This window comes from Ambystoma mexicanum, chromosome 11 (genome assembly GCF_040938575.1).
Source record: "Ambystoma mexicanum isolate Mex_15411 chromosome 11, UKY_AmexF1_1, whole genome shotgun sequence".
In the NCBI taxonomy this organism is placed as follows: Eukaryota; Metazoa; Chordata; class Amphibia; order Caudata; family Ambystomatidae; genus Ambystoma; species Ambystoma mexicanum.
In genome coordinates this window covers 444,561,895-444,589,566 of record NC_090934.1, presented here as the reverse complement: position 1 = coordinate 444,589,566, position 27,672 = coordinate 444,561,895, and the positions used below count along the sequence as shown (strand labels likewise).

Genomic DNA, 27,672 nt, shown 5'->3' with positions numbered 1-27,672 from the left:
GTAGACATAAGATGTTCTCTGGATATGATTGCGCTCTCTCCACATAATCTACAGAGGCGTTTTGTCTGGGATTTCCCAGTTTTGCACCCTCAACCTCTAGAGAGGATGAATTATTAAATGTAATCAACAAGTACAGCCTTGCTATGTGACTGTTAGGAAAAGTGTCTATTTTTTAAGTTTATTTTTTTTATTAATTGTTTATGATTTAACTACTTTTATGCAAACCAGTTTGTACACAGGCAATTCCATTGGTATTACTAACGTTCATATGAAATCACATATATATATATTACAAGTATCACGATCAGGGAATTTGTGAACATCTCTCTTCCTCACCATACCTTTTGTGTGCCAGACATCATCTCGAGTACAAAGGATTTTCTCCAATTTGGTTCCATGTAGGAATCCAATTGCTCTGCATAACTCTTGATTTTACATATATTGCATTATGGATTAGCAGATCAACATTTAGTTTGAGTCCCTGCATTTTACCCACACAATATTCTGCAAAGTCTCTTGCAGGGACTCCTGCTGATGATCTCAATTAATTTCCTGGCTGATTATAGAGGGTTGCAGAGGCGTAATATATCATTTTCTGATATAGAGATAGGTGACGGCACAAAATATAGCTTTTAGAGATAAAATATCAAAGTCATATTGTATGAATTCATCAGAATACACTGGGGAAGAAAGGATAACACTTTCCTCTAAATTAAATATTTGTAATATGAAATCTGCTCAGAAAGCTAAATTGGGAGTTCCTCCATGCGATAAGCTAATTTTTTGATCAATTTTCCCTTGTAGAATTTTAACACTGGTAAAAGCGAAAATGTTCCAAATCTTCAGTCTATCGCCCTCAATTTGCCCTGCAAGAATAATTGCTTTTTTGTAGCCATTCTCTGAATAATGTTTTACTTGGGTGGGCCAATATAGGTGCACCTAAATATAGTATTTAAGAGGTTATTTCCAGCTTTTCACCATCTATATACCTGGCGTATTTGAGCATTGTTTCTCTTCCTTACAGAAGTTAATTATTTTAGTTTTTGACAGCTTCATTTTTAAATGGCTTATTTCCATATCGTTTTTAAAGGCCTTCAGGAGACACTGAAGCCCAATAGGTGTCCTATCAAAATTGATAAAATCATCAGCGTAAGCTTTCCATTGTACACCAATTTCTCCCACCTTGGGTTCACAAAAGCCACTTCATCTAGAGGTTTCCCAACGTCTGTCACATAAAATTTTTAAAGACAGGGGGCTAAAACACACCAGACATGGTTCCATCCATATTAAGTCTCACTTGTACGGTAGTATCCGTATGTTGATAGATCAGAATTTAAAGTTGCCCCAATGGCACAACCAAGTCATGTAACTTTGTCCATAAGAATTTACGATCTACCAAATCAAAGGCCATTGACAGATCTAGTGCAGTGTCATAGATTGGAGTTTTATCACTAGCCCATGCTATCTTTTGGATACGGGACATGAGGCAAGTATTACAATATGTCCCCATGTTTCTCCTGAATCCAGTTTGAAATGTTCTAAGAATAACTGTTTCTTTTTCCCATTCTTCAAGTTTTTCTAAAATAGCAGCTGCAAATAACGTATATCTGCATCTAAAAGTGTGATAGGTCTGTAGTTTAAAACACTTCCTATACCCCTTCTTATAAATACAAATAATAAAATATTATTTTTTCCAAGAAGACAGTGTTCTTTGCTTGGTAACAACATTTTTAAATAAAACTTGTGTGGCCTGATTAATGGAACTATTTCTTATGTGATTGAACCATTATAAAACACTTCCATCTAATAATATTCCTACCCATAATTTTGGCTGTAATTTAAAAACTTTATTTGACAATAGGTCGTGACCACCCCTTCTAGCATTACTTGCTCTCGTTATTAATCATTCAATATCTTCTATGGAAATATTTAACTGCCAACTAACATTAGAACCTGTAGGTTCCACAGCCGGACCCACCCGATTTCTCCCATTCAAGCTTTTAAAGTGCTCCATCTATACATTTTCCTCTGTCAGATTGACTTGTTTCTCAGATTGTTTAGACTCTAGAAAATTCATTACTTTGCAAAGGATTTTGTTCAATTTCTTTAATATGATTTCCAGCATGAGCTCACCATCAGTTTGAACCAAAGGGTATTGATGGGAATTATGCCAATTACACTAACATTGTTGCTTCTTTTTTATAACAGCAGACCTTTCAGACAGGTCTTTAATGCCCCTTTTGTGTTTGTCTTATCCTTCTGCTACTACCTTTCTTCCCTGAATTAGCATGTTATACACATATGAGATTGAGGTGCCAAAGTTTTGTTGAGCACAACCATCAATGAATGGTTTAATACTGTGCCAAATCATACAGTCTATATCTTTAACCGAGTACTCCTCTAGGTTTTCCTCTCGGTATGAGGCAATAAACATCCGTTTTATTTTTTCATTAAAGAGTTTGCTGTTATAATCATTCTATCTGACCTGGTTGCCTCGTAAATTCACTGAAATAGACCTCAGTGTATCCCTATTGGTCGAGCTCCTATATACCCTAACATTTGAAACAAGCATGTTGTGATTGCTTAGCTCAGTTTCAATCACATCAACATTCAAGAGGTGTGGGAAAAGATTACTAGTGATAAAGATATATTCAATGACAGATGTAACATGGCCATTCGACCAAGTGGGTCAGGAGGTAACACCTTCCAGTAATTTTTCATTTAGCATGTGTACATTCCATGCCTTCCAGAACTCTTTCCACATTACCCCTTGCTCAAATGTTTCAAGTGCAACTTTTTCCAATACTATATCCATTACTACACTTCTATTTCTCTTAATTTCTATACAGATCTCTGGCCCCCAAAATGTATACTCCGAGATAGTCAATATTCCATTCAACCATAATTTCTGCGAGAGCAGAAAGTAAGTCATTAAGATCGCCCAGGGCGGTAGTCCAATAGACATTAATAACCAAGACATACAAAAAAAAGGTTGCCATGCCCACCATTCACAATTACTACTAAGAAAACCCTCATCAATGGAATCTGCTTCATAATTTATAACTCTGCATCTATTGGAGTAGCAATGATCAAATCTCCAGATGGGTGTCCCATTATTCCGTTTAGTGCAGGTTGGAATGCAATTTGGTAAGCATCTATCAACAGACAAAGTCATCCATACTTCCTGCAAGATTATTAACTCATGCATTCTGAAATAATCACACAACTCCTTATTATGGAATAGCTCACTGTTCCCCCGTTCATTACAGGAGATGCATTTTAGGCTGGTATATATGCTAAAGGCTTGTTTTTAACACCTTCATTTGTGTGATGGATACCTTTATAGTCAAAGCTAATCATCTCCAATCTCCCATTTAATCTCTTCTGTGTTCTGCACTTGTTTAAGCCACGCTGTTCCTCATTATGGAACCTATTTTCCACCTTCAAGTGACTTACTGTTAGAGGCTTTATGTTCATTCACAACAGTCAGGTCATATCCATATTGTCTTCTTTAAGTATAACTTCTTAGACAAGTTTGGAAGGTATTATCAATGTGACCCATTCATTCCTCATAGAATCAAAAATGGCTACTGTTTTTATTCCCTAGGTGGTAATTAGATGTAGGTTAGGGATCTCAAAGAATAGATACAGGATTTTAGTTAATTTTAAATAACTGGGATCCAGTCACTCAAACAAGAACTCCAGTTTAAGGCGTCCTTCCTTATATCCTTTCTGCAACTCTTCCTTGCACTGATTTAAAGTAGTTGTGTGCAGCTCCATTTGAGGAGTCCCTTCCCTAATGACCATGTGATTGTCTCCTACAGGAACCACCCCCTATCTTTCCTCTCCCCACGACTTGTTATTACACATTGTTATCTATATCATTCATATTACAATTTGGGGTATCTCTGCCTTTTACCATACCTCTCTGGCAATCAGCATTCAGTTTAGAATCGTAAAGATCTTTTCTTTTTTATCAATCGATCGCAGGCTACACCGCTGGGAACATGTCCTTAACTCTATTAACAGGCCACACTTGTGGCTTCGCACCTTACACTTTTTCAGATATTTCCAACTGTTTCGTGGTCGAGGTTCTCTGATATAGTTCTTCCTGGACTTCATTTAAGGACACATTTTGAACTGTAATTATCAATACCATAGAATTGAGGAACTGGCTTGGGCATGGTTCCTCCTCCTCCTCCTCCCGATCCACTCATCCTTTGTTTTCTCTGTCTAGAAATCTGGTCTTTCGAATCATATTTCCCGAATCAATTTTTCTGATATTATTAGTTCTTTTTTTGTGTGCATCTGTCTCCCAAAGTTATTATTTTGGCAGAAATTGCGGAGGAATGTCCTTGATGATTTACGACCCTCCTTATATTTCCTCACACAATTCAGGCTCCCCTTTGAAGGCAATGGAGCCTCACTAATATTTTCAATCCTTTCTTAATTATTTCATTATCTTGCGGTATTTGTTTCTCCTTATTAAAAATCTTAAATCATGCTTTCAATTTTCATCAGAATATTAATTTCCTGTACTCAGAAGGACAACCAAATCTACAATCACCTCCTGATCAACCACCCTTACTCCCCCATAGTCTCTAATACATTGAGTCATCTTATTTAACTTGGGTGCTGGTAATTTGCCCTCTGAGTTGACACCCCACTCGCACAAACCCTGCCTTTCCAATCTTACTTAAGATGAGGAGATTTCACCTAAATGGTAAGAATGCCCCTTCAATTCATTATTTATGTTGTTACAGACCTGAAGCAAAGACGTGAACATCAGGTGAAAATTCACCCAGGTCTGGGCATTATGCGTTTCCCCTTCATATTCAGTGCAATGTAAGTCAGATTTAGTTCCACTAACTGTTGTACTTTTAAAAGCATCTTCTTCCTCTGTGAAAATGTGGGAGGGCAGTGTTTAGTAGGGAGGAACTAATAAGGGGTAAATCAATATTATGAATTGAAGAATTATTGTTATTGTTTTCATTTATTTAGCATATGGTTTCCTGTTGAAACCTTTCAGCTTTTATTACTCAAAATATAAGCACAATGTTTTGGATAGAGAAAAACAAAAAGAAGAGAGAAGAAAAAAAGAAAAGAAAAGCAAAAACACAATGAAACAAGGCAATAAGAAAGAAAGAAAATGTAACAACCCTCCCCATGTAGCCACAACATTTCTTACTAAGACATTTCAAACATGCCCGACATTCATTTGGAGGCTGTCCATTTTGTCAATTTTATTAAAGACGATCACAACATATTCCAATAAAGCAAATGTTACAGAAACCCTAGTCCCTAACATCAACTGGGTCCAAATGTTTGTTTCTGTTAAAGTGCGGTAGTACAAGAACTCCCCGGCAATTCATGATTAGGTGGTATAGAAATGCCAACGAGTGATTACAGAGTCTGCAATGATAGTCCCTGTGTTCCTTAGGTTTCCTGGCCTCCAGCACTTCCCTTGTCGGTAGAAGGTTCAGTTGTAGCCTGAGAAATGGAGTCCTTGCTTATCTGATGTGAATTTCATTAAGAATTGAGGGATTTTTCCTCAGCTTCTGACTTCCCTGCAGTACTTCCCATACAGTTTGTAGTCGGTGACTACCTTCATGGTTTCGATCCAGTCTTTATAAAGAGCTTTTTTTTACGTTTTCAGGATTGTCTTTTAATGTTTTGTCGCTCTGGCCAATACATTTTAGAATACCTGTGCATTTGCTAGTCCATTCTTCCAGTGCCTATTCACTTTTTGCATGGAGAGCCTGGTTTAATAGCTTGAACCCTCCTTCAGATGATGGTATAAGGCACTTTCTGTATAATGACAGGGTTTTCCAAAAGAGTCAGAGAATATAGAGATGTTTCCTAATTATCACCACAGGCATCGAGTTTAGTAAGGAAAGAACATATCTCCAAAAGGTGCCCTGAATTAATGACCAAATTTTCCAGCACAACGATAACGAGCCTTCTGACTCGTATGTTAATATGGGGCAAACTTTCATCCTGTAGAAGGTGAGTATTGGGATGAGTGAACATTTACAATAGCGTTTTTTTAATTATCTTTGCTTGTACAGCCAGGCATTTTGTCTTCCTTTTTAGCTCCTCCTCCCGATGTACATAGACTAAACTTTCATTTCATTGAAATGCCCAAGTAGGTCGTTTGAGTTGTCAAGGGTATTTTTGTTCCTTCAATAGACCAGCTACGGCCTTTCAACTTCCCCCTGGGTTTCCTCCCGAGAATCAAGACACCAGACTTAAGTGTTGTTAGGGAGAATTCTCCAGAATGGCTAATTTCCCTTACCTACTGAGTCCCTCAGCAGCTTTGCTGGATTTCTGGGATACATTTTTTTCACCTGGTAAGAGTGTGAGCCTTTTTTTCCCACTCTTACATGTGTTTTGCTGTGTGTTTTACATTTTTGTGTTCATAGACCGTCGAGTATCACCTACTCCATAGGCATCATCTTTTTACTGTGTGTCACACAGCCAGCACCTTTAGTGCAGTGACACAGGGTTGTCTTTTTCAGACTTCCCACTTTAAACCCCATTTTCTGGGACTGACTACTGTCTCCCAGAACATGTAAAGTTGCCATTGACTTTACTAGTCTTTTTAAATTTACAGACCCAGTACAAACTATCTTCCATAGAGTACTGGAAAGGGTTAATAGTTATCCCTTTTTGTCTGTCTCTCATGGAACATTATTTTCTTCCCCTCTCTCTAAGATTTCACTGGTGGCAGTGGTAGCCACCATATTTTTCCTACAGCAGACTATGAAAATAGCCTTGGTACTGTTAGAGGCTATGTTGGTAGCCTCGAACTTTAATCCGCTGGACCACTTTTAATTTTATTTGGTTCCGGTTGGGTTTATTCGCCATTTCTTGTTGTAAAGGTCTTTCTGGTGTTTTATTCTGCACGCCAAACTAGGTTCGGTTCCTTTGTTCACAGTCCTTTGGCGGGCTTCTGCACAGAAACCTGCCTTAGGCGTCTGAGTGTGTGGGTGGATAGGATGTGAGGGAGGGGTTTGAGGCCCCCTGCACAGGGTCTCCTTGGAGACCCAAGTCACACTCTAGTTTGATTGGCTAGGTGGCTGACCTGCCAGTTCAGCCATCCTGCTGTGTGATTGACAGCCAGGCTGTGTGAATGGGGGGAAAACTGCATAAAAGCAGGTCTCTGGGACTTGGAAGGCAGAGTCACCACTGGATCGAGAGAACCGAAGAGAAGCTGCTGTGGGTCCAAATCGCCTGAAACTTCAATGACAGGGAAGATCTGCAAGGAATCTTCTCCCCTGGAGCTGGTGGGACCAACTAGTTTGCCAAACGCCAAGCAAGGCCTCCCTCCCCTGGTCTAATTTGCTGTGCATCGCTGCAGTGAAACGGATAGCCAGGAGAACTGGACCCTGTTTGGGTTTTAAGGAGCGCACCTTTATTTGTCGCTTTGCTCTGCTGCTGGTTTCTTCCCTGGACAGTGCAGGACCCTCCAGTCTTTCTCCTTCTTGTCAGTTCGACAGTCACTTCAGAAACCATGAGCCTGCAGGACCTGCCAGGAACTTCTGCCTCAGCTACAGCATTCTTCTTCTACTAAGGTACTGTTCAAATCAGGTTGTTTGTTCCATCCAACCATGGTGAAAGTGTTTTAAATCTTTCGCTAATCCAAGGGCTTGTCCCTCTCTACTCTTTTAAATAACTTTTCCTTCAACCAACTTTGTTTTGAACACTTGGCAAAGACTTAACCGCAAACTACTCTAAACTGTGTGATCCTCTGCAAAGACTCTGAACCATTAACATTGGCCCAGGCCTATTGATTTGAATCCTAGTTGTAGTAAGCCTTTTCTAGATTGCCCTGCCTATTACTTGTTGGTGTTGCTGATTTTGAATAACCTTGTCTTTCCCGCCCTTTCTAAGTTGTTGGAGTGCCATTTTGCTCACACTTCATCTTGAGCTTAACTTGTCCAGAATTGATTGGGTGTTGTGTAGCATATTAAGATTGTGATTTTCTGCTGCTTTATATTAGTGAACTGTTTTATAACTGATGGTGTAAATAAATCTATATTCTTTTACTCAGAAACCTTGAGTCAGTGCTTGTTTGAACCATAGCAATTGCTGTCCTTTGTGTAACTTCTGATACTGCTCACTTTACTCTTGAAATAAGTCTGGCTGCTCAGCCATCGCTCCCACTTTACTGTGTACTACAGGCTTGTACCAAAGGTGAATTTGTACTTGCACTTGTTGTCTTACTTGTGTGTGGTGTTCCCATATGATTCTGCCTAACAAGTGTATTTATCGTCAGACCATTTGCTGCTAAATATGTCACAAGTGTGTCGAGTTGGCACTGAAGTCCAATCGGAGTTTATCACATCATTAGCATATAGCAATCTATTGACAGGTGTTCCGACTATACTTGGCGGAAAGCACCTGACACCTTTGAACGCCTCTTCCATATCTGCGGTGTACAGGTTAAAGGTCACTGGTGCTAAGCACAACTTTGTTTTAAACCAATTGTAGTTGTAATTGCTTCAGTCAGCTCTCCAGCATTGTTTAATCATATTATCACTGAAGTAGATGCATGAAGGCTTTTTATGGCTTCCAGTATGTCTCATGGACACCCTCAGTTTCTTAATTTAGACCACAGGGTCTCGCGGTTAACACAGTCAAATGCCTGTGATACATCCACAGAAGCCAGGTATATTTTCTTACTATTCTTTAGTGAAGATCACATTTTCAACAAATTTAACAAGAACACATTCAAAAAGGTAACAGTGTCCTTCTCAAAGCCAGACTGCCAGGGATCACAATGGTTTGTTTCCTTGCTCCAAGCAGTCAGGCGCTTCAGAATAAGGGCTGCAAATATTTTCCCCATTACGTCCAGTAATTGTAGTTCCCAGGTAAAGACCTATCACCCTTTTTGAAGATTGGGACTATGGTAGAGGTAGTCCATGAAGCTGTTATTTTCCTTCTGAGTTTTATTTGGGTAAACAAGTCAAACATAAAAGAAGCCCATTCAACCGGATTCTTCTTCAAGATCGTATTGGTTAGCCCGTAAGGTCCTGTGAATCTCGAATTGCTGGAGTGTTTGACCAGATTTCCATAATATCTTCTTTTGTTATTTCAAAGGCCTAAGCACTCCGTGGCAGATCTTCTATGTCCGTGTGAGACTCTATTGGTTTGCAAAAAAGGTTGCTGAAGTGAATTTTCCACTCTCCTGCAGGAATTGGATTTGTTAGCAGGGATTTTTGAGGAGCCTCCATGGAATTGAAGATTCTCCAAATTTCACCAGAATTTCTAGTAGTGATTACTTTCCTCTGAATATAAACAAAGCTGATTTTGGAAGTGCATGTCAGTTTTCATTGGAGACGTGTCAAGAGCCTTTGTCAGGGCAGTTATGTTTCCTCTCGATAGTCTCAACCTATATCTGTCTGGGTGTACAGCAAGGTTTCCGGAGTTTGATTGTTGGGCATTGTAAAATGGTCCTGTGATCCGTACTTGTAAAATGTTGTGATCACTCATTATTGTGGTTGTTACTACTAGATTCCTTATGTACAGTCTAAGGTTATCAGAGGCAAAGATGTAATCCAAATCTGACCTTCATTGGCCCTCTTCCAAGTCATGCTTGGTGGTGAATCTCCCATTGTAAGGCTGTTTAAGATCTCAATAATTCTTATGATTAGAGCCTTTCTCCACTTTAGTCCACGAAGGACTGCTTCATCTGAATTTGGAGATGGATTTTCTATGAAGGTCAAGTCGGACTGAAACAATTAATATTTAGGTCTCCACATATAATTATCTTTAAGTCTTTTCTTGCAACTCTGGCAACGTCAATTTCGTTCAGGACTTGATTGATAAAGTTCTTGGCCAGCTCAGGTTTAGAGTTCCAGTAGAGATTGCAAATTAGCTAACCTCCTGTATTGTTAGGATGTGAAATGTGCATCTCGAGCAAGACAGTCTGGATTAAAGGGGATACCCAGGTTACCTCAAAGCCGCTGTGGAGATTTACTAGGAAGAGCAAGCCTGCCATAGGTCGTCCCTTTTGTCCTTTAATGTAAGAAGCGCAGCCTCTGGGGAAAGGAGTACCTCTTAGCCAAGTTTCCTGAAAGCAGGCTATGTCGACCATCTCATAAGGAAATTCCCCTTTGCCAAAAAGGTGTCTAAAACCTCTAGTCTTCCAGCAACCCAGAGTGAAACCATTCAGAGTATCTTCCCCCACTCCTTTGGCATTAGGAGTTAGATGCTAGGACCCCTGCTAACCACTCCCATCCTCCTTCTTTGTTCTCTGAATGTTTGTCTTGGTACCTAGACCTGTATTCCTTAGGATGTCAGTTGTCCACGACTATCCTAAGGTTCCTTGACGATGTTGGGTGGTTGTTGTTTTATTTTGTGCCCACCATAGTCGATCTCTTATAATTGTTGCCCCAAGGACTACACGGTCTTCTCCTTAATGCCTCCGGGCCTTTCAGGAAGGGTCTTCCTAGTTCCTCTGTTAACTCCATTTCTTCAAATGTATGTGGATTTGTTGCTTTCAGTGAGAACCCCATTCTAGTCAATTGTAGAGTTTCTCTAACCAGTAACTGTTGTGTTTCTTTTGAGCAAAGGTGGTTAACAGCCTTATCTTTCCATCGTGCATCTAGGAAGGCAACCAAGTCGAGATCCTTGGAATGGATCACTATGGAATTGAAGTATTATCCTTTTCAGATTTGTTATAGCTTAGTCCCTATATTTGCTTTTTAATCGTGGGCAGCAATAGATTCAAATCACGTTCCTGCAGTACCATACCCATATTACTTCCTTTCTGCATCACAGGTAAATGATCTTCCATTTTAGCTTTACATTTTTTTTTCAAACAAAGAGCCTCAGTTTCAATATTTGGAGACAAGGTACTTAGGGGTGAAGGGGTTAATGGTGAAGCCATGGTCACACCCATACAATCTTTCTTGTTGGAAAATACAATGGGGGGCCAAGATAATGGGCCTCATTCTGAGTATGGAGGTACCTCCAGTACAGGTACCGAGTCCGCCCTCGTTCAATGGGGACTTACCGGTCTATTCCGACCTTTGCGTGACCGGTAAATCCCCCTTGAAAAAGCCATTCCCATTTGAGCCCCCATAGGGCTCAATGGGAAGGGGGAAGGCGCTAATAACGGTACCGCAAATTGCGGTACCATTATTAGCTCTAAAGTCCCTTAATGGGTCCCGTCCTTAATGCCTGGTAAAACCAGGTGTTAAGGAAGGGACCCGCTAAGGGAACTCGGAATAGGGCGCAAAGGGATTACCAGCACCGGTGTCCTTACCGGTGCCCTTCGCACCCAACTTGTAATGAGGCCCAATGTCTCTGGCATTTCTTAAAGATGGAACTTTAATTTTAGAACACAATAGCGCCCCTTCAGATGTAAGGCACTTTAAAGAGTGTACACACTAACAAATGCAATTTTAATAATAAAGATGATTGACACCCTTTCAGGTGCAAAGCACGTCACTTCAGCAAGTGTACACTCAGTTCAATTACGTTAAAAGGTAATTCGCGATCAGGGACCAGATAAACACATTTTCAATATACTGCTTCACATTCACAACACTCACATTTAGACCAACGCCCAATATAGTTGTTATGGCCATGCACCTTTTTACTGAGAAGCAGCATTAAAAACCTCCAACTTCCGTCCACAAATGATCAGACTCTACTTGCCATTCCAATTCCAAGCAATGGTTTCCCAATATGCCTTCTGAAGTTACTTCCCAGCCTAACGGGAGAGAGGATCCACTGCCCAATAGGCCCTAGAAAGCTTGCTCTACTGGAGGACTGCAGGACCTCTCTCTCGCCCTCTCACAAGCACGCTATAGCTCACAAAAAACGTTTATTATCTGTTTCTTCACTGTGCAGATCACAGACGCTTTTTTCTGATTATGGACGTGCTTACTTTATTTACTTGTAATATTTGCCATAGCCTGTTCAATATACCATCAGAAGTAGATCATGGCTGTCTCGAATACTATGATTTGCCATCGCGAAAACAGTTTCAGGGCTCTCCACCCCAAAAAATCTCTCCCCCCGATTCTCTGTTCCCACCAAATGGATTACCTTTTCCAAATGATGGATGCAAAGTTCGAGCGCAGATTTATAGGTACGGTTCTATGTGTCTATATAGTTGGAAAATTGTCTCTGTTCTAACGTGTATTGCATAAAGGGACAACTGTTGACATTTGATGCCAATCTCATTATTTCATAATCCACTTTCATTAGATTTGAATAGCAAATAACCGATTTGTAGTTTACCTCCGTAGATGTACCTTCTAGTCTTGCTAAAGCATAGATATCATTTTGTCCCCAAACCTCTGCACCATGTAACATACATGATAACATTTGAGATCTATATAGCAGCAATATCAGCTTTATGGAATTGCCTCCCTGCTTGTCAATAAATTGACTCAACCCTCTACACAATACAAGGATAAGGCATCAATTTCACTTCCCCCCAGGACGCACTCTATAGAATTATATTGGAAAAGTAACTTTGGACTGTAAATGACACTTCTGGTGAACTGGAGAAGAAAGCATGCGGCAGACAAAATCTTACATCTGTTTGAATGATTTGTGCCATGAGTTCAGAACCTAGCAAGCAAAGTATGCAAGAAAACATAGGACAACAGGACAACAGCTATGGAAGAAAGGTAACACAAAATGTTAGAAAACGACTTATTTTCAGCCTAGTTACCTGAAATACACATGTAAAAAAAAAAATGGAACGGAAAGGTGTATGCAAACAAAACATAATCACATGCACAAATGCATGTAGGAATGTATGTAATTATAGAATATAATTATAATAATTGTTTTTTTTTTATAAGGCGCCTATTACCAAAGAGGTTTCTAAGCATGGACCCGTGATGCGAACCTGCGTGGAGCTAATGTTAGTACAAATCTGTCTTGGACACAATAGAGAACTTAAAGGTTACCTACATGGGGTGGACTGGTAGGCCTGTTGTCGACAAGTAAGAGGGGGCACTTTGACCAGTATTTAACGTTTCTCTGAATTTTTAGAGACTTACCTTAAATAGCATGCACTTGATTACTTTCCTGAGCGGTACAATGGACAGTGCTGCACACTTTTGGATCAGGATAGATTTCCATTGACAAATGTCTTTGACACTGCTACCTTTCATTGAGGAGAGCTCCTTTCATAGGTAGGAACTGATTTTATTAGGAAATCCCTTTATTAGGAAACCTGCTTGATTTTTCTTTGAACATTGGGGTTGTGGGATGTGAGTCGAAGACAAATGAAATGTATTTCGTGATTGTTAGTTCAATGCAACATGTTTGCTACATCCATTGAAAGAAATCTCCTTCAGAAAAAGCAGAGGTGAGTAACGTAATGTTAACTTTAAAGTGTTATAATTTTGGAGTAACACTATTCACCAGCATCCTTTATTTTTACATTGCTTGCAGTTGAGTGTTATTTTATCATAGTACAATATTTATTTATTATAATGTTTATTTTATTAATACATTGACTGTGGTTGTTAAATGTGTCCATACTGTTCATACAAGCATGTTGTCAAGTAGTTCACTCCCACTCTGCCCCAAAAGTTCTAAACGATGCAGGATTAGGCTGCTCACAAACTACCCTAAAGCTATCAGTTCTAGCAGCAACGCTTAATACTTCCAACACTCTCCAAATTGGATTGCCCCAAAGCTAACATCAACGGTTCTGTTGTTGACTAAGTCAATGCTACTTATTGTATTGAATTAAGGAGGGTAGCAGTCCAAGGGGACGTGAAGGCAGAACATTAGTCCACGGACCTATTCTACAGATTAAGTGCATGGTTTCCCATTCATGGAAACAGGACTGACTGCCTGATTGCTGGAAGGGGAGGCACTTCAGTTTGGGCTCATGTGGATGGTTGGGTTCATTTGTGCTGCCAAATGTCCTTAATCATAATAAACATTAGGCAGGGTCGTCCAACTACAGGTCTCAAGGGCAGGGATCCAGACAGGTTTTCAGGATATCCCTCATTATTATTCATGAGGAGACATGCATACATTTAGAATCATTGTATGCAAATTTAAGGCGGGGTATCCTGAAAACCTGACATGGATCCAGCCCTCAGGGCCTGGGGTTGGACAACCCTGCTTTAGAGAGATAATACAAAACAATGATCAGTATCCTATGCAATACTAGAGACCGTTCATGCCTCCTTTAATTAGAGATTTGGTTTCAAGAATGTGTTTAGTTTTTTGTGTACATCTGTGCCAGCCATGCCACCCATGATGTTGGCTGCTTCCTCAAAAGGCTTTTCATAAGACAAAATGAACTTTTTGACGACAGAGTCCCCATCACCTTTAAAATAATGGGGGTTCTCTTATATAGGGAGAGAATCTGTGTTTCATGTGGTAGTCCTTGAATGTGAGGGTGCTCCAGGTCACCGTCCTGTCATCTTTTTTTCATTTTATTCAAGGAAAGGATATTAGCAGATATGTGGAGGTACATTTGCCGTCTCAAATACAGTAAAAGTGATTTTTTAAACCCTTATATGATCTTTGTAATTGAAATGCCCAATACATCAACTTTCTTGCCCCTCCCGACTTCATCTACTCTCCTTCACGAACCTCGTCCCTCCTTAACCTCTTTGTCCCATACCCACGTTCCCCTTCTTCCACTTTTGCTCCTTTTCTTTACTTGCCTCCTCTCAACTGGAATTCAGCCCTTCTTAACATACAAACTATTGTATCTCCTGAAAACTTCAAGAACAGCCAAAAGCTTCATCTTCTGTACTGCCAAGGGGCGCACCCACCCTCTCCCTCCTAACCAACTACAGTCCACCCCAGCTAGAATTCCCCATTCCTATGTTCAGCTGTAACTATGTGAATATGTGTGATATATTATATAATGACACTAGGCCTACACTAAATGAACTAGCCTTGCCTCTTGCATTGTGCATGTCCCAGGTTCTGCATCCCATTACCTGTCCTTCTCAACAACAAGCTACTCATTCACAGATTCCCACCATCTATGCTAAAGTCATCCTAGCCCTGGACCACCTACGTCTTGTGTAATTGATCCTGTGTTTATATCATTCCTAGTCTAAATGACATCTCAACCTAAATGAATTAAAAAAAAACACATACATGAGATGTAATTTGAGATGCTGAACTACTTTGACTTTTGAAAAGTTGTCTTTTTGAAAAATGCTTAAATAATGAAACAAATGTTTGGATGTTTTTGCTAAATACATCTCTTTGCTAAAACTCTTTCTCTTCATCATGGATACATCTATTTAAATCCAGTTTTTGCTGGCGATTTGAAATAAAATTTCAATTTGAATTTGAATGTGTGTTGTAGCATGGTAAGAAGAAAGCATGTTAGATATTGAACAGCTTCTCTTTCCACAGTAACAAAACATGTTGAATACATAAGAACCATGTTTACATCCCAAGTTATTACACCTTGCTTGTCATTACGAAGAGGATAATTTGTAAAATAGGAACTGCATCCTGAGAACTCCTGCTTGGATAACTACATTGGAAAACGAATGTGTTTGTTTTCTGTGTTTAGCAAACCTGTTGCAGGTCTGAAAATCTGGTAGGTGCCTCAGGAGCTCATGGTATTTCAATTTCAATAGGTATGTCTGATAGGCATGGCAGACCTCATGGCCACTAATATCATATTATGCATGTTTTGTGCGTCTGATCCAGCAAATAACAGCATCTCTTCCCTGGGAATGAAAGAACCTAAAAACATCAGGACACTGCTGGCACTTTACATAAACAAGAATGGGTGGGTGGAATCTTGAATGAGAGTGAGGGGGTTTACTCCCATCATTCTCCTGATGCGGAAGAACAATTAAAAACAAAATATTCAAACGTTTTGTGTGTTAGACACATTGTTATGGATGTCTTTTTGAGCTTGCAGGTGGCTCACTCAATTTGACCAGTTTCCTTTGTCATCATGAAACCACATCACCTTTAACTCGGTGTAAATAGTCATAGACTCTATAAAATGTATCTAGCACATCAAATACCCCTCGAGTTTATGCAATTACAACTAACCTGCATGGCAAGCATACAATTACAACCCTCATTGAAAACTATACACAATCGGGTGACAGGGGAATAACGGTTCTTGTTTCAAAGTGAATTGCAGACGTAGGTTTTCCCATGATCTAGTGTGGTCTCACTCAAATGAGTGTCCACATTCAGGTTTGGCTGCCACCTTCCATACAGACTATAATCCACCCTCAATACAGACTATAATGGGCTCAAAAGGAAGTGATCATATTGAGCTCAGCGCTTACCCATGAACTTACCAGTGATGTATTTCAGCTGGAATCCTTTGCTCTGCACAGACATGTCAGAGATGAATTTAAATCTGATAGTGTTGCCATAAGAGGTGATGTTCGGGAATTTTGGCTTCCCACAGTATTTGCCAACCAGGGTGGTAGGTGCAGTATCGTCCATAATGAGCAAGTAGTCGAACACACAGTTAGTGGAAGCCTCCAGCGAAAAGTCAAGGATGCTCACAGAAATCTGAGATATGGAAAAATCAACATGTTGGTGCATTGCCGTAAATTTATAAAGATCTCATTCTGAAACTATCTGTCAGCCTTTGTAAGAAGACTGTCTTTCACAGCAGAAAGGATTTTAGGGACAACATATTAAATTCTGACCAATGACTCACTGTCTGCTCACATCAACAGTGTTTTGCTATTTATTTCAAGGGGTAATCCTTCAGTCGGAGCTACTGAAATAAATTAGTTTACTGTTTCATTTTAAAGTTATACAAATCTGCAGCAACATTGTAAAGTTTAATTTAATCATTCAGTTGCAATTTATTTCCTTATTTCTATTACCTATACTAGCCAAATCCTTGTTGATTTAGCCACGTAATAAGATTAGTATGGGATAATAGAAGCCTCTCTCAGAAATGTTTCAGCAGCCAATGCATTGTAAGATATATACTACCTAATTGTTGATAATTCTGAAAGCATCTCCACAATTGTGGACACTTGGAGACATGTTGTTGGTTTGTGCTGCAATGTCACATGAAGCTAGTACAATCACATAATGACACCCATCTGAATGGAGTTCCTTGATGACACCATCCATGCATTTGTGGAAGAGACTCCTTTTTCAGGAATGGAGCATAGATTGATGTTTTTAAAATCAAGAATCTCCAAAAGACATCAAGCCATGACCTGGCTATTCAATTCTATGGCCCCACTTCCAAAGATCTGCTTTTCCATGTCTAAAATACAGTAGGCATAGATTGTGTCTGTGGCAAGATGTGCACTCATGGTGATGCATAAAGAGTCACTCATTTGGGACATGCAATTTTCGTCTGCCAAATGTTTGCACACACGAACACACACACACACACACACACACATTCAGAGACTGAATTCGAGGTGCATGCAAACATAGAAAAGTGTTCCTCCACGAAGGAAGAAGACTTTTCTTATAAGCACTATGTTCTATCAAAGTGAGAATGTGGCGGCCTGGTATCAAAGCATTTACTTTGCATGTGCCTGATTTATGGCTTGACAACATCCGTAGCAACCATCAGTAATGCAGGACAGATACTGTGAGGGGATTTTCCTTCCAAAAACTCTGGTAGCATGTAAAAAAAAAGGGGTTAAAATATGGCACCTCTAAGGTGTCACCAATATCTACTGCACCCTTTTTCCTTTATATGAAAGCATTTCTCAGATGAACCACGTTTCTCATATACTACAGGGTAAAGGGTACTTTCATGAACAGGAAATGTGGCAGACTTTTTAGAGTTGTAATGTAACTGGTGTACACACTGCTGCCATAAACACAGATTTGTATCAGCTTTTACAGTTGGAAAGCACAGCATCTCCCCTCCAATTTTTCCATCCGCCTCAGAATGGTGGTGCTTAAAACATGAGGGGAGAATGTCACCTTTCTACGCTAATTGTAACCCGAGCTCAGAATCGGGCCCCCAGATGTATGCATCTAGTGGGTTTGAAATGTCCCTTTCCATGATTTATTGAATAAGGAGAAATCATCCAATGTTTTTAAGTCCTTAATTTGGTTTGATTAAGAAAATGTTGGTTTTGGAACTTATTATATTCTATTCTATTCTATAGAATGTTTATATAGCGCCAACATGCCCTCAGGCCTCAGAGCACTCACAAGAACATACAACAATGCACCTCTCACTACGTTATACACTGACTAAGACGCAATCTCCATTTTTTGATTGATGGAATCACCTGCGTGGGACTTTTCCTGGACATGAGAAGAGTTTAAGCAGGCTCGGCATGTCTGAGAGTGGTCAAGCACCTTTGCGCCATACACCACGCAGAGCGTGGGTGTGGTTTGCGCAGAGGGCTGGGAAGGGGGCAGAACACAGGCGGACTGCTAGCAGGCAATCCCTTGCTCGCCCACAATTGTGCCCAATGACACATATTCATGGAACCATCCATGCAGCCTCTTGGAATAGTAATGGCCACACAAATCCCTCAATCTGTACGCCTCCCGAAGGCAGGTATAAGTACACTTGTGTGAGGAAACGCAGCACAAATGTGGGTTTGCATATGGGATCTAGGGGTACGTGTACACATCCGGGGTTCCAATCTAACTTAGGGGTGTATGTACGCAGTGCAGCGGGGTGCAGCAACGATTTATGGGGATCGCACGCAGATTTATGATTTTTCTTACGCATGTCGTCGGTGTGCCTGCTTTCGAGGGACCCTATGCACTGTTTAAAGGGTGCATGTATTTGCGTCCGGGGGAGCATGGAAAGGTAGCTGTTCTGGATGTTTCTGCTTTGTATGGAGCGTGTCAGGGGTGTTCTGGGCATGACTTGGGAATATGGTTACTTTGCACAGTTGATTCCATGAATACCCTGGGCATGCAATTTTTATTCTGCATGTAGGCTCGAGCAGTGTCCTTCTTGGCGCGTAGCCCTTGCAGGATTTCTGCATACATTTCCATGAATCGGGCCCTTAAGCAACGCTATTTTGCTAGCCGGTACCTTGAGGTGTGATTTGAGCTTAGAAAGAAGAAGTATTAAATGAATAAGATCATCTTGTTCAGGTGTAAGATTCATTATTTTGAACACAGAGAAAAAGCTGGGAGGCTGCTTACACCCAGGTTGAAGGTGGCAGAGAGTGAGCGGACCATTCCAGCAGTGAGAGACACCTCTGATAACCTATTGCTAGCTCAGAAGCACATTAACATAGTGTTCAAAGAATTTTATGACCATTCATATGAATCTTAATCAGAATACGGGCCCGACACAATTGCCTCTTTTCTAAATCAGACTCATGTTCCTTGGCTGTCAGAAGATCTTGCCGCTCCGTTGGAAGCCCCAATATCAGTCGAGGCCATCTGATCCACAATCTCAAATGTTAGGGGTAACATGACTCCTGGTGTGGATGGGCTCCCGGCTGAGTTCTATCGGATTCTACCTGGGTGTACACTTCAAGTGCTGTGTGATATGTACTCTGCATCATTCGAGGAAGGGATCCTCTCTATGAGACATGCTCTAGTGATGGTCTTCTTGAAGAAGGATACGTCTCTGAAGCAGTGTAAAAGTTGTAGACCAACTAGCCTGATAAATATTGATTGTAAATTGTACCAAAATCAGGTTGGTTTTGTAACAGGAAGATCTTTGGCGGATAACATGTGGAAGCTACTTTTGACCATAGATGAAAGAAGTAAGATAGAGGGTCCTGTGGCAGCAATCTCCCGTGATGCAGAGAAGGCTTTTGATAGGATTGAGTGGCCTTACCTATTCGAACGCCTGAAGGCAATAGGATTTGGACCAACTTTTCTGCATTTGGTAGGGCTACTGTATGCAAACCCCACTGCCAGTGTGCTCACTATTGGCTTAGTCATTTCAACTGAAGAGGGGGGCAATAAAAGGATGCACACTTTCCCCCTTCTTGTTCATTCTAGCGATGGAGCCGTTGGCTATAATGCTGAGGGCTAATGAAAATGTTTGTGAACTTGGAAGAGGGGAGTGTTCTGGCAAGATCTGCCGGTATGCAGATGATCTGGTGGTTGTACATGATCCTGAGTTGAGCATGTCTTACCTGATGCATTTCATCCAAGTCTTCTATGAAGTCTCTGGGTATAAGGTATACTGGAGCAAGTCTGAGGTACTTCTAATCACTGGGACATGAATATGTGGTGTCCTGAAAGGGTGAAGTACCTAGGGATTTTCATTAGCCCTGAGGTCAAGTCATTGCCAAAGATCACTTTGAATGCATCTTAACTAAACTGTGGACTGACATAGACCAGTGGTCACTTCTAAAGTTTTCACTGTGGGGCAAGTTAAATTGCATCAAAATTAACATGGCATCAAGGGTCAACTATGTCCTTTCCATGCTTCCACTGAAGACACCAAAAAGGATATTCAATGAGCTTGATGCACTTATGCAGACATTTCTGTGGGATGGCAAGCATCCTAGGCTACCCCTGTGGAAGATGCAACTTCCATTTAAAAAGGGTAGTATGAATTTGCCAAATTTCCTTGAGTACCGTCTCACATTCACTGTGAGGCATTTATGTCGTATGGTGGAGGCCGCTCCAGACAAGTGGACTGAGTTTGAATCCAACAGTGTGTTTCAACTGGAACCCAGGGACTTGTTGTCAATGACCTCAAATGACTCTAGGTCATTGAGTCTTCTTACTGTCTTCTTGCATGAGTGCTGGTGCTCCTTATCAAGACGTCTGAACAGAAACCCATTCCTTTTCCCAGAGGCATCCATTTGGCTCAATCCATCATTGAATGTTCATATTAAGGTCTTATTTTGGCCATCCTGGTATTTGGGCAGAATTTGGTACATCCAAGACCTTTTTGAGAATGAATCTTGGATTCCTTTTGGCGTTTGTGTAGGAATTTTGATTTGAGAGAGTGTAGTTATGTCGACTACAGACAGTTAAGATGGCTTTTTACTGCTAAACTTGAACTCGCCCCAGAGATGACTGTGCAGAGTGATATTTGGTCAATGCTGGACCTTTGTGCCCGGGCGGTCCCTCTGGCTGCCACATTATACAATGTTCTTGTATCCAATTGAAAAGTGGATTCTGAGCTTGAAAATGTCTGGGCTGGTGAACCGGGTGAGGTGATTAGCACTGGAAGTTGGCAGAAATGCTTGACAAGCATGGATTGGGCTCTGTGGACCTCTCAGACTAAGTTTCTTTTTAGAGCATATTGGACACCAGAACTAATGTTTAAGAGACGCCTTTCAGAGAGTGACCAATGCTGGAAATGTAATCAGTCAAAAGGAACATAAAGGCACTTACTTTGGTTTTTCAAAAGAGCCAGAGACTTCTGGGAAGGGGTCTGTGAGAGGATGGGCCTACTGTTGGAGTTTACAATTCCTAGAAGGACTACCCTTTCAGTTCTTTGGGATGTCCCTCATCTAGCATACCTGTCATTTTCAAACAAGGTTTGGGTACTATGAAGCTGCATGCTTGCCAAAATAATTATCCTGTGTGCATGGATATCCTCCAATTTCTTCTGTATCGAAGACTGGGTAGAGGTATTACTGACCTTGTCCACATATGAAAGAATCATTTTCAAACCCAAAGGAGAGTTTGATAAATTCAATGATATTCCAGGACTGTTCCTGGATACCTATGGCTCATGTGCTTATGGTTCAATACAAATAGAGTTGTATGGGTTACTGGATTCTGTCTCCTCCCCTGTAACTATTAACACATCACAAGCAGAATCTATTTTACTTAAACAAATTATGCCTACAGCTTTAGTCCTTAACACTACTTACATGTCCCTATAAGGGGAAGCTCTCTATCCCTCGAAGTAGCTGTCCCTAGTTTGGTGCTGGTGTATCGCCTGTATAAGTGAAGGGGACAGCCAAAAAACCCACCCTATCCCGGCTAACTACTTTTCTAATACTCTAAAAAGGTGCACACCGTGTGGGAGTCAACAATCCTCTTTTATTTGTGTTGCTGCCACTTGGTGTGACATATCATAAAATCACAACAATATGTGGTCCAATGTTCATTGGTCTCATTACTGCTGCGTGTTATAAAAACAAAGAATGTCCTATAACCAAGCTCATATATTCATTACTATGAGTCAGGTGGATCAGGTCATCACCCTGAGCCCATCTTTGTCAACCGGTTTCAGCGGGGAAAAACAGTTTGCTGCTTTCTTCAGGACTACAGATGATGCCTACTGGGGCACTCTATATGTACATAAATAGGACAGTTGCATCATTTCGCTGTCACTCAATTGCTTTGTCTGGAGTGGGTGTCCTCCATTTAGATGGGACAACTCCTCAGTGCATCTGCTCCCTGCAAAGGAAAATGCATAAATCAGGGACCTAGAAGGCATCTGACTACTGTTAACTGTATATTACATTTCTCTTAGATCCTCTTACGGAAATCCGTTGCCTACTGTAGTAGATCATCGGTTCAGTCTCTATGCTCCTTCTGCCGGAGTCTTCGGTCTCTGTCATACAAATGATCTATGGTCAGGTTTTTCTGCCACACTTGTTCTCATATTATTGTTATAGTGCATAGTGCGTTACAGCACTTACCCTTCCTGTCCACTCAGTTTTCTCAGTGCTGGATATTCATGTATACTCTGTGCTTATGGAAAATGTTTGTTGAAATGTTTCATGGATATGATTTGCTTGTATTACTGGTAGTATATTAGTGTCCTGTTGAGTAACTAATAGGCGTAATAAATGGCTTGTTATATGTATTTTTTCTTTTTTCTCTCAGCTTGATGTCACAGTTACGTTACTTATTATGACCTGACTGTCCTAAAGTTGACCCACACTGTTTGTGATGGTTGTTTTCTTTTTTATTGTACTACCCTTTGCCAAGTATTGCTAATGAAATAAACATTTTAAACCCTAAAGAACATACAGCAAAGAACATAAAGAAGACATGAGCATCACGAGAATCACAAATCATCAGTCAGCTCCTTAATATCAGTAAGCTCCTTAAATATCAGGTTTCAGAAGTTTACACCTAACTGGATCATGGAAACACAAACAACTTGCTTAGCGTCTATGCACCAGCTTTAAACTGTGTGGCTAAACTGTCATTCTTCAAGGTTCCTTTTTTTAGTTCTTGTACTTGCAACGTTGTTGATCATCTCACCCTTCTCTTCTCACTTGTCCCTCTCTGTGTCCCAAGTTTTGTTCTATCAGGATTCTGTTATGGGTTTCAATCACTCACACGATCTCCACCGATGTGAAGAACTCATTTTCAACCCAAGAACCTCTTTCTAATGGTGTCCCAATGATCCATTTCACAATTCCCAGATTTTCTGTATATTTAATACCATTTCTGCAGATAGTATTATGTCAGTTATGTTCAAAGCACACTATTAGGTTGAAGACTCCCACATCTTTTCGTCCTTTTCCACTTTTTCCTTAGATTTCCAGTCTATGCTCTTAGCCTTTCTGTATGAAATCAAGCCATGGATGGCCTCCAAATTTCTTTTCCTGAATTTCTACCACTGTGTCTAATGAATACTGTCTGAATGATTGCCACTGAGTACATGGGGGTAAGGCGGGCACTTAGCCCATACTCGTTGAACAACGCGGGCAGGAGTGTCTTTTTTCACTGGTTTTGATTCAGCTAGTGGGACCTTTTTCCCTGTTACAAAACAAAAACCCACAACAAAAAGCCAGTTTGAGCGCTGGGCTGCAGGGCATCTGACTCCTTTCCTGCTGGGTGCAGGCTTCATGAAGTGTTAGCATGCAGCTTGAAAAACTAGCAAGTGTTGCTCACTTCAAAGTGGACAGGCCTGCTGCCGTCAATGGTTGTCAAGGGATAGCCTAAGCCTTGATTGTGTTGGGGTCAGGGGCAGAGGCCACTCCTTGTGCCTTTCTTAAGAAACCTATACTTCCAATGGCCTGTGCAGCTGCATCTCCCTGTGCACAACAGCATACCCTGTGTTTCCAGGATCCCTGCATTCTGAGTCTTGAGGTATCTTTGTTGGAAATTTGGGTCATGTAATCTGATCATTTTTAGGGTTTAATATTGTGTCTTTTAGAAGCTACATTTAAATAAGACTACACATTTATATGTGCTTTGTTTATGTTAAACGCCCTGTAGGTTTTACTTCATAGTCTTTATGTCCGTTCTTTAGTTAGTTTGTTCGCTCATTTTTTCCATTGTTTTCTTGCTTTGCCATTCTACATTTCACTTTCTTTCAATTTTTCTTTCCTTCCTTTCTCTTTCATTCTGATTGATGTGTTTCTGTCCATCTCTCCTTTTAACCTTCTCCTTTTCTTTGCTGCTTAAATTAGCCTCCCACTCTCCTATGAGCAGTTTCTCGGTCTTCCTTGTTCTCTCTCTCTCTCTCTCTCTCTCTCTCTCTCTCTCTCTCTCTCTCTCTCTCTCTCAGATGCTGGGGACTGCTAATGCCCTGCTCCAACTTATCACAAACGCTCTATGGAGCATGCCTGGATCCCTTACTCTGTTTGGTGCCCACAACTTCAGCTGCCATGGTAAGGCAGCACCCTGATATAAAGATCATTGATGTAAGTACAGATTTACATTTTATTCTAGGGTGCAGTATAACTGAGTGCCATCCACACTACTTCCGCTTGTGGGGTACTACCTCCTTCCCCCCAAGCCCTCCATCACCTTGCTGCACTGTACCTTCCTGATCACTGCAACCTCCCCTGTTTCATGAATATGGGAACCCTCTTTTCAGGATAGAAACCTCTCTTGCCCTCACTCTGCATGATGACCAAGGACAGGGAACCCATCACCTCTGCAGGACGCAGCCCCTTGCAAGACATATTCACAGGCCCCTGTCAGGATGCTCCATCCTATGAAGAACTACAATTCCTGTGCTTTGCTTGCGGTGAGAATTAGGACCTGATATCAACTTTAAATGATATTTCTCCTTTTCAAAGGCAGAATGTAATTCTAGCACAGACAGGGTTTGTATTAGCATTACCATCCAGAAAGACAGAAGGTATTATGCCTGCAACAGACTGCAGTGACCTGTACCTTGTCTACACGTCGCAGGGATCAGCCGGCAGCAATATAACTCTGAATTTTGATGTAAGTAAGCAACTGTTTCAGAGATCTGTTTTAACCTGGAAGCCACACGTTTTAATTCAAATAATATACCTTGATATATTAACGCACTTGCGTCGGATGTTTGTGTGCAACAAGAGGATGCAACCCTCTAAGAGACTGGGAGAGGGAAATGGAAGGACAGAGAGGGAGGGGAAAATGGATGGAAAGAGGACGAGAAAGGGAAAAGTGAAGGAATTAGATAAAGACAGGTAGATAAGTGGTCATTACAAGTTTGCTGGTATCCTGGTGGTATTACCGACAGAATACCAGCTGACGGTAATAACATTACCAGCATCTGATATGCCGGTAATACCGGCATATTAAGAGGTTAGGCGCTGGCAGTAAGTCCCGTAGGACTCCATGGGGGAATGTTGCTGGTATTACCAGCAACAGTGTTACCATGCCGGTAATACCGGCCGTTCTTTGGCCAGAAGGGGTTGGATTTACCTCCAGCTCTTAGACAAGGTGTTGCCTTGTCTCAGGTGCTCTTTCGGACATCCAAAAGATGCACCCAATGTCTTAACTCCTTTACGTCGACAATGAGAGGAATATAGGACACCACCTCATAAGAACCTTGAAACCTGGGGCAGATCAGCTCCCCAGTAATATTGGTCCAGTTGCGGTGTGGGCAATGCTGCTTATGGAACTATGGTCTCACATTCTACATGGGTGGTCACTATTTCTCCCCCCCCCTTTACCACGCAAAACTACTGCCCCAGTGTGCCTCCGTCCCGTCTCCTGATCAATTGTTGATGAACCACCAACACATAGTATGTCTCCTCCCGTCAATACATGAGCCGTTCATCAGTGTGGGAAAATAAATAAAACTCCTGTGTATAATTCGTAGTTGCTAAAACAGGGGCGTACAAATAGCTTCTCTTGAGTTCTCAAATTGTCTATTCATTTTGTCAGTCCATTCCAATTTACTTGTAAGTCCTCTGTCCTTCCCTGATACTTGGTAACAGTGGCCTTGTTTAGACTGCGTAGTCTAAGATCCATGCCCTACAATAATTACATAAGCCCAAAAACTGCTGCGTTTCCTTGACAGTACTTGTGCTAGGGGTGGCGCGTACTGCTGCCGCCCTATCTGGCAATATTTGTTTTCCCATTTGCAGAAATGAGTTGCCCCAAGTATAGTATCTCCTGTTGGCAGTATTGTAGCCTCTTTTTACTTGCCTTGTACCCTTTGTGAGCCCGACAATTGCAATAATGTAACAGAATGCCCCCTGCACTGTTGTTCATTTTCACTACATACCAGCAGATCATCCACATACTGGATGATTGTGCTAGGCACCCGAATATTTCCCAAGTCGGCATGCAGTACTCTATTGAAAATACTTGGACTTTCACAGTACACTTGATGCAATCTCGTGTGCTCAAAGCACCGTTGATCATGTGGAAATGCAGTGAGATACCATGAATCAGGGTGAAATATGTCGCGGTCTTGGGAATGCTACATAGGATTTTCGCCTGACTTGCAACTACTGGAAACTCCTTCTGCACCATGTCATGAAGAGGACGTAGATCCTAGATCACCTTCCAACTACCACCTGTTGCTTTCTTGACTGGGTGTATGGCCGTATTACACTGGGATGTGGATGGCCCAATGATCCCTTGCTGTAATCGAGCCTTAATAGTGACTTTTATCCCTTCCTCTGCTTCCCTTGACAATGGGTACTGCTGCACCCTAAGGAATAATGCTCCTGACTTTAATGTAATCTGTACTGGGGTCACATCTCTCAGTAACCCAACATTATGTGGATTAACAGGCCATAATTGTGCTGGCACATATTGCATGACCTCCTCAAAAAATGAAGACAGGGTCCCCACTGCCATCAGGGGGCACTGTACCTTCCTATACTGCACCATGATATCACAGGGGATACAGATTTTCAAATTAATCTCCCCATTTTTCTCACTGTACTCAAATAACTCATCAGTCATTTCCTTGAATTGTATTGTCGGCTCTACACATATTACTGTGTGCCGTTCGCACCCATCCTGGTTTGTTCCAATCAGGACTAGCCCTGGAGTGGAAGACACTACCCATTGATCTACGAACTATATAGTTACATTTAGTTTTCTGAGCAGATTGCTACCCAATAAGTTAACAGGGGAACTCTCTGAATATAACAAGGGGGTTCGTACTACCTTCCCTCCCACTTTTATATCCAGCTCCTCAGTGTATGGAACCATAGAAATAGCCCCAAAGAATGCCTTTGTGTCAAGAGTTTTGCCCGATAATGGAAAGTTTCCCTCCATAATGCATGATTTAGTTGCACGTGAATCTACCATAAATATAAATGACTTGTTTCCTATTTCTGCCTCCACCAAGGGCTCCTCTTCAATGTGTGTGGTTGTCAATAGGATTGGACACACAAGTGCTCTCTGTGGGCTGTGCTAATCAGAATATGTATTTGTCCTTGGGAGTGAAAAAGGGCCACCCCCCGCCATTGTAACCCCTTGGGATGGGGCGCCTGTTTCCCCTGCCATCCTGTTGAACTGTGTTCCCTCACCCTGCTGTGGTTGTTGCCCATGTTTCCCCTGCCTGTCAGCCCCATAAGGGAACTGATTTTGACCCCCTCAACCAAATTTCTGTTGTCCCATTCCTTGAGGCCCTTGGAATCCCTGCCCTGGAGGTGA

At 41.2% G+C, this 27,672-nt stretch overlaps 1 protein-coding gene across 2 annotated transcripts in view; it reads right to left on the bottom strand.

Annotated features, from left to right (window-relative positions):
- Window positions 1-27,672, bottom strand: part of LOC138503492 (hatching enzyme 1.2-like) — a 650,573-nt gene that overhangs the window by 49,252 nt on the left and 573,649 nt on the right. For both annotated transcript variants that reach the window (XM_069623268.1, XM_069623269.1), the window contains exon 12: window positions 16,284-16,503. In XM_069623268.1, the coding sequence (XP_069479369.1) occupies window positions 16,284-16,503 (220 nt within the window). The remainder of the gene's footprint in view (window positions 1-16,283; window positions 16,504-27,672) is intronic.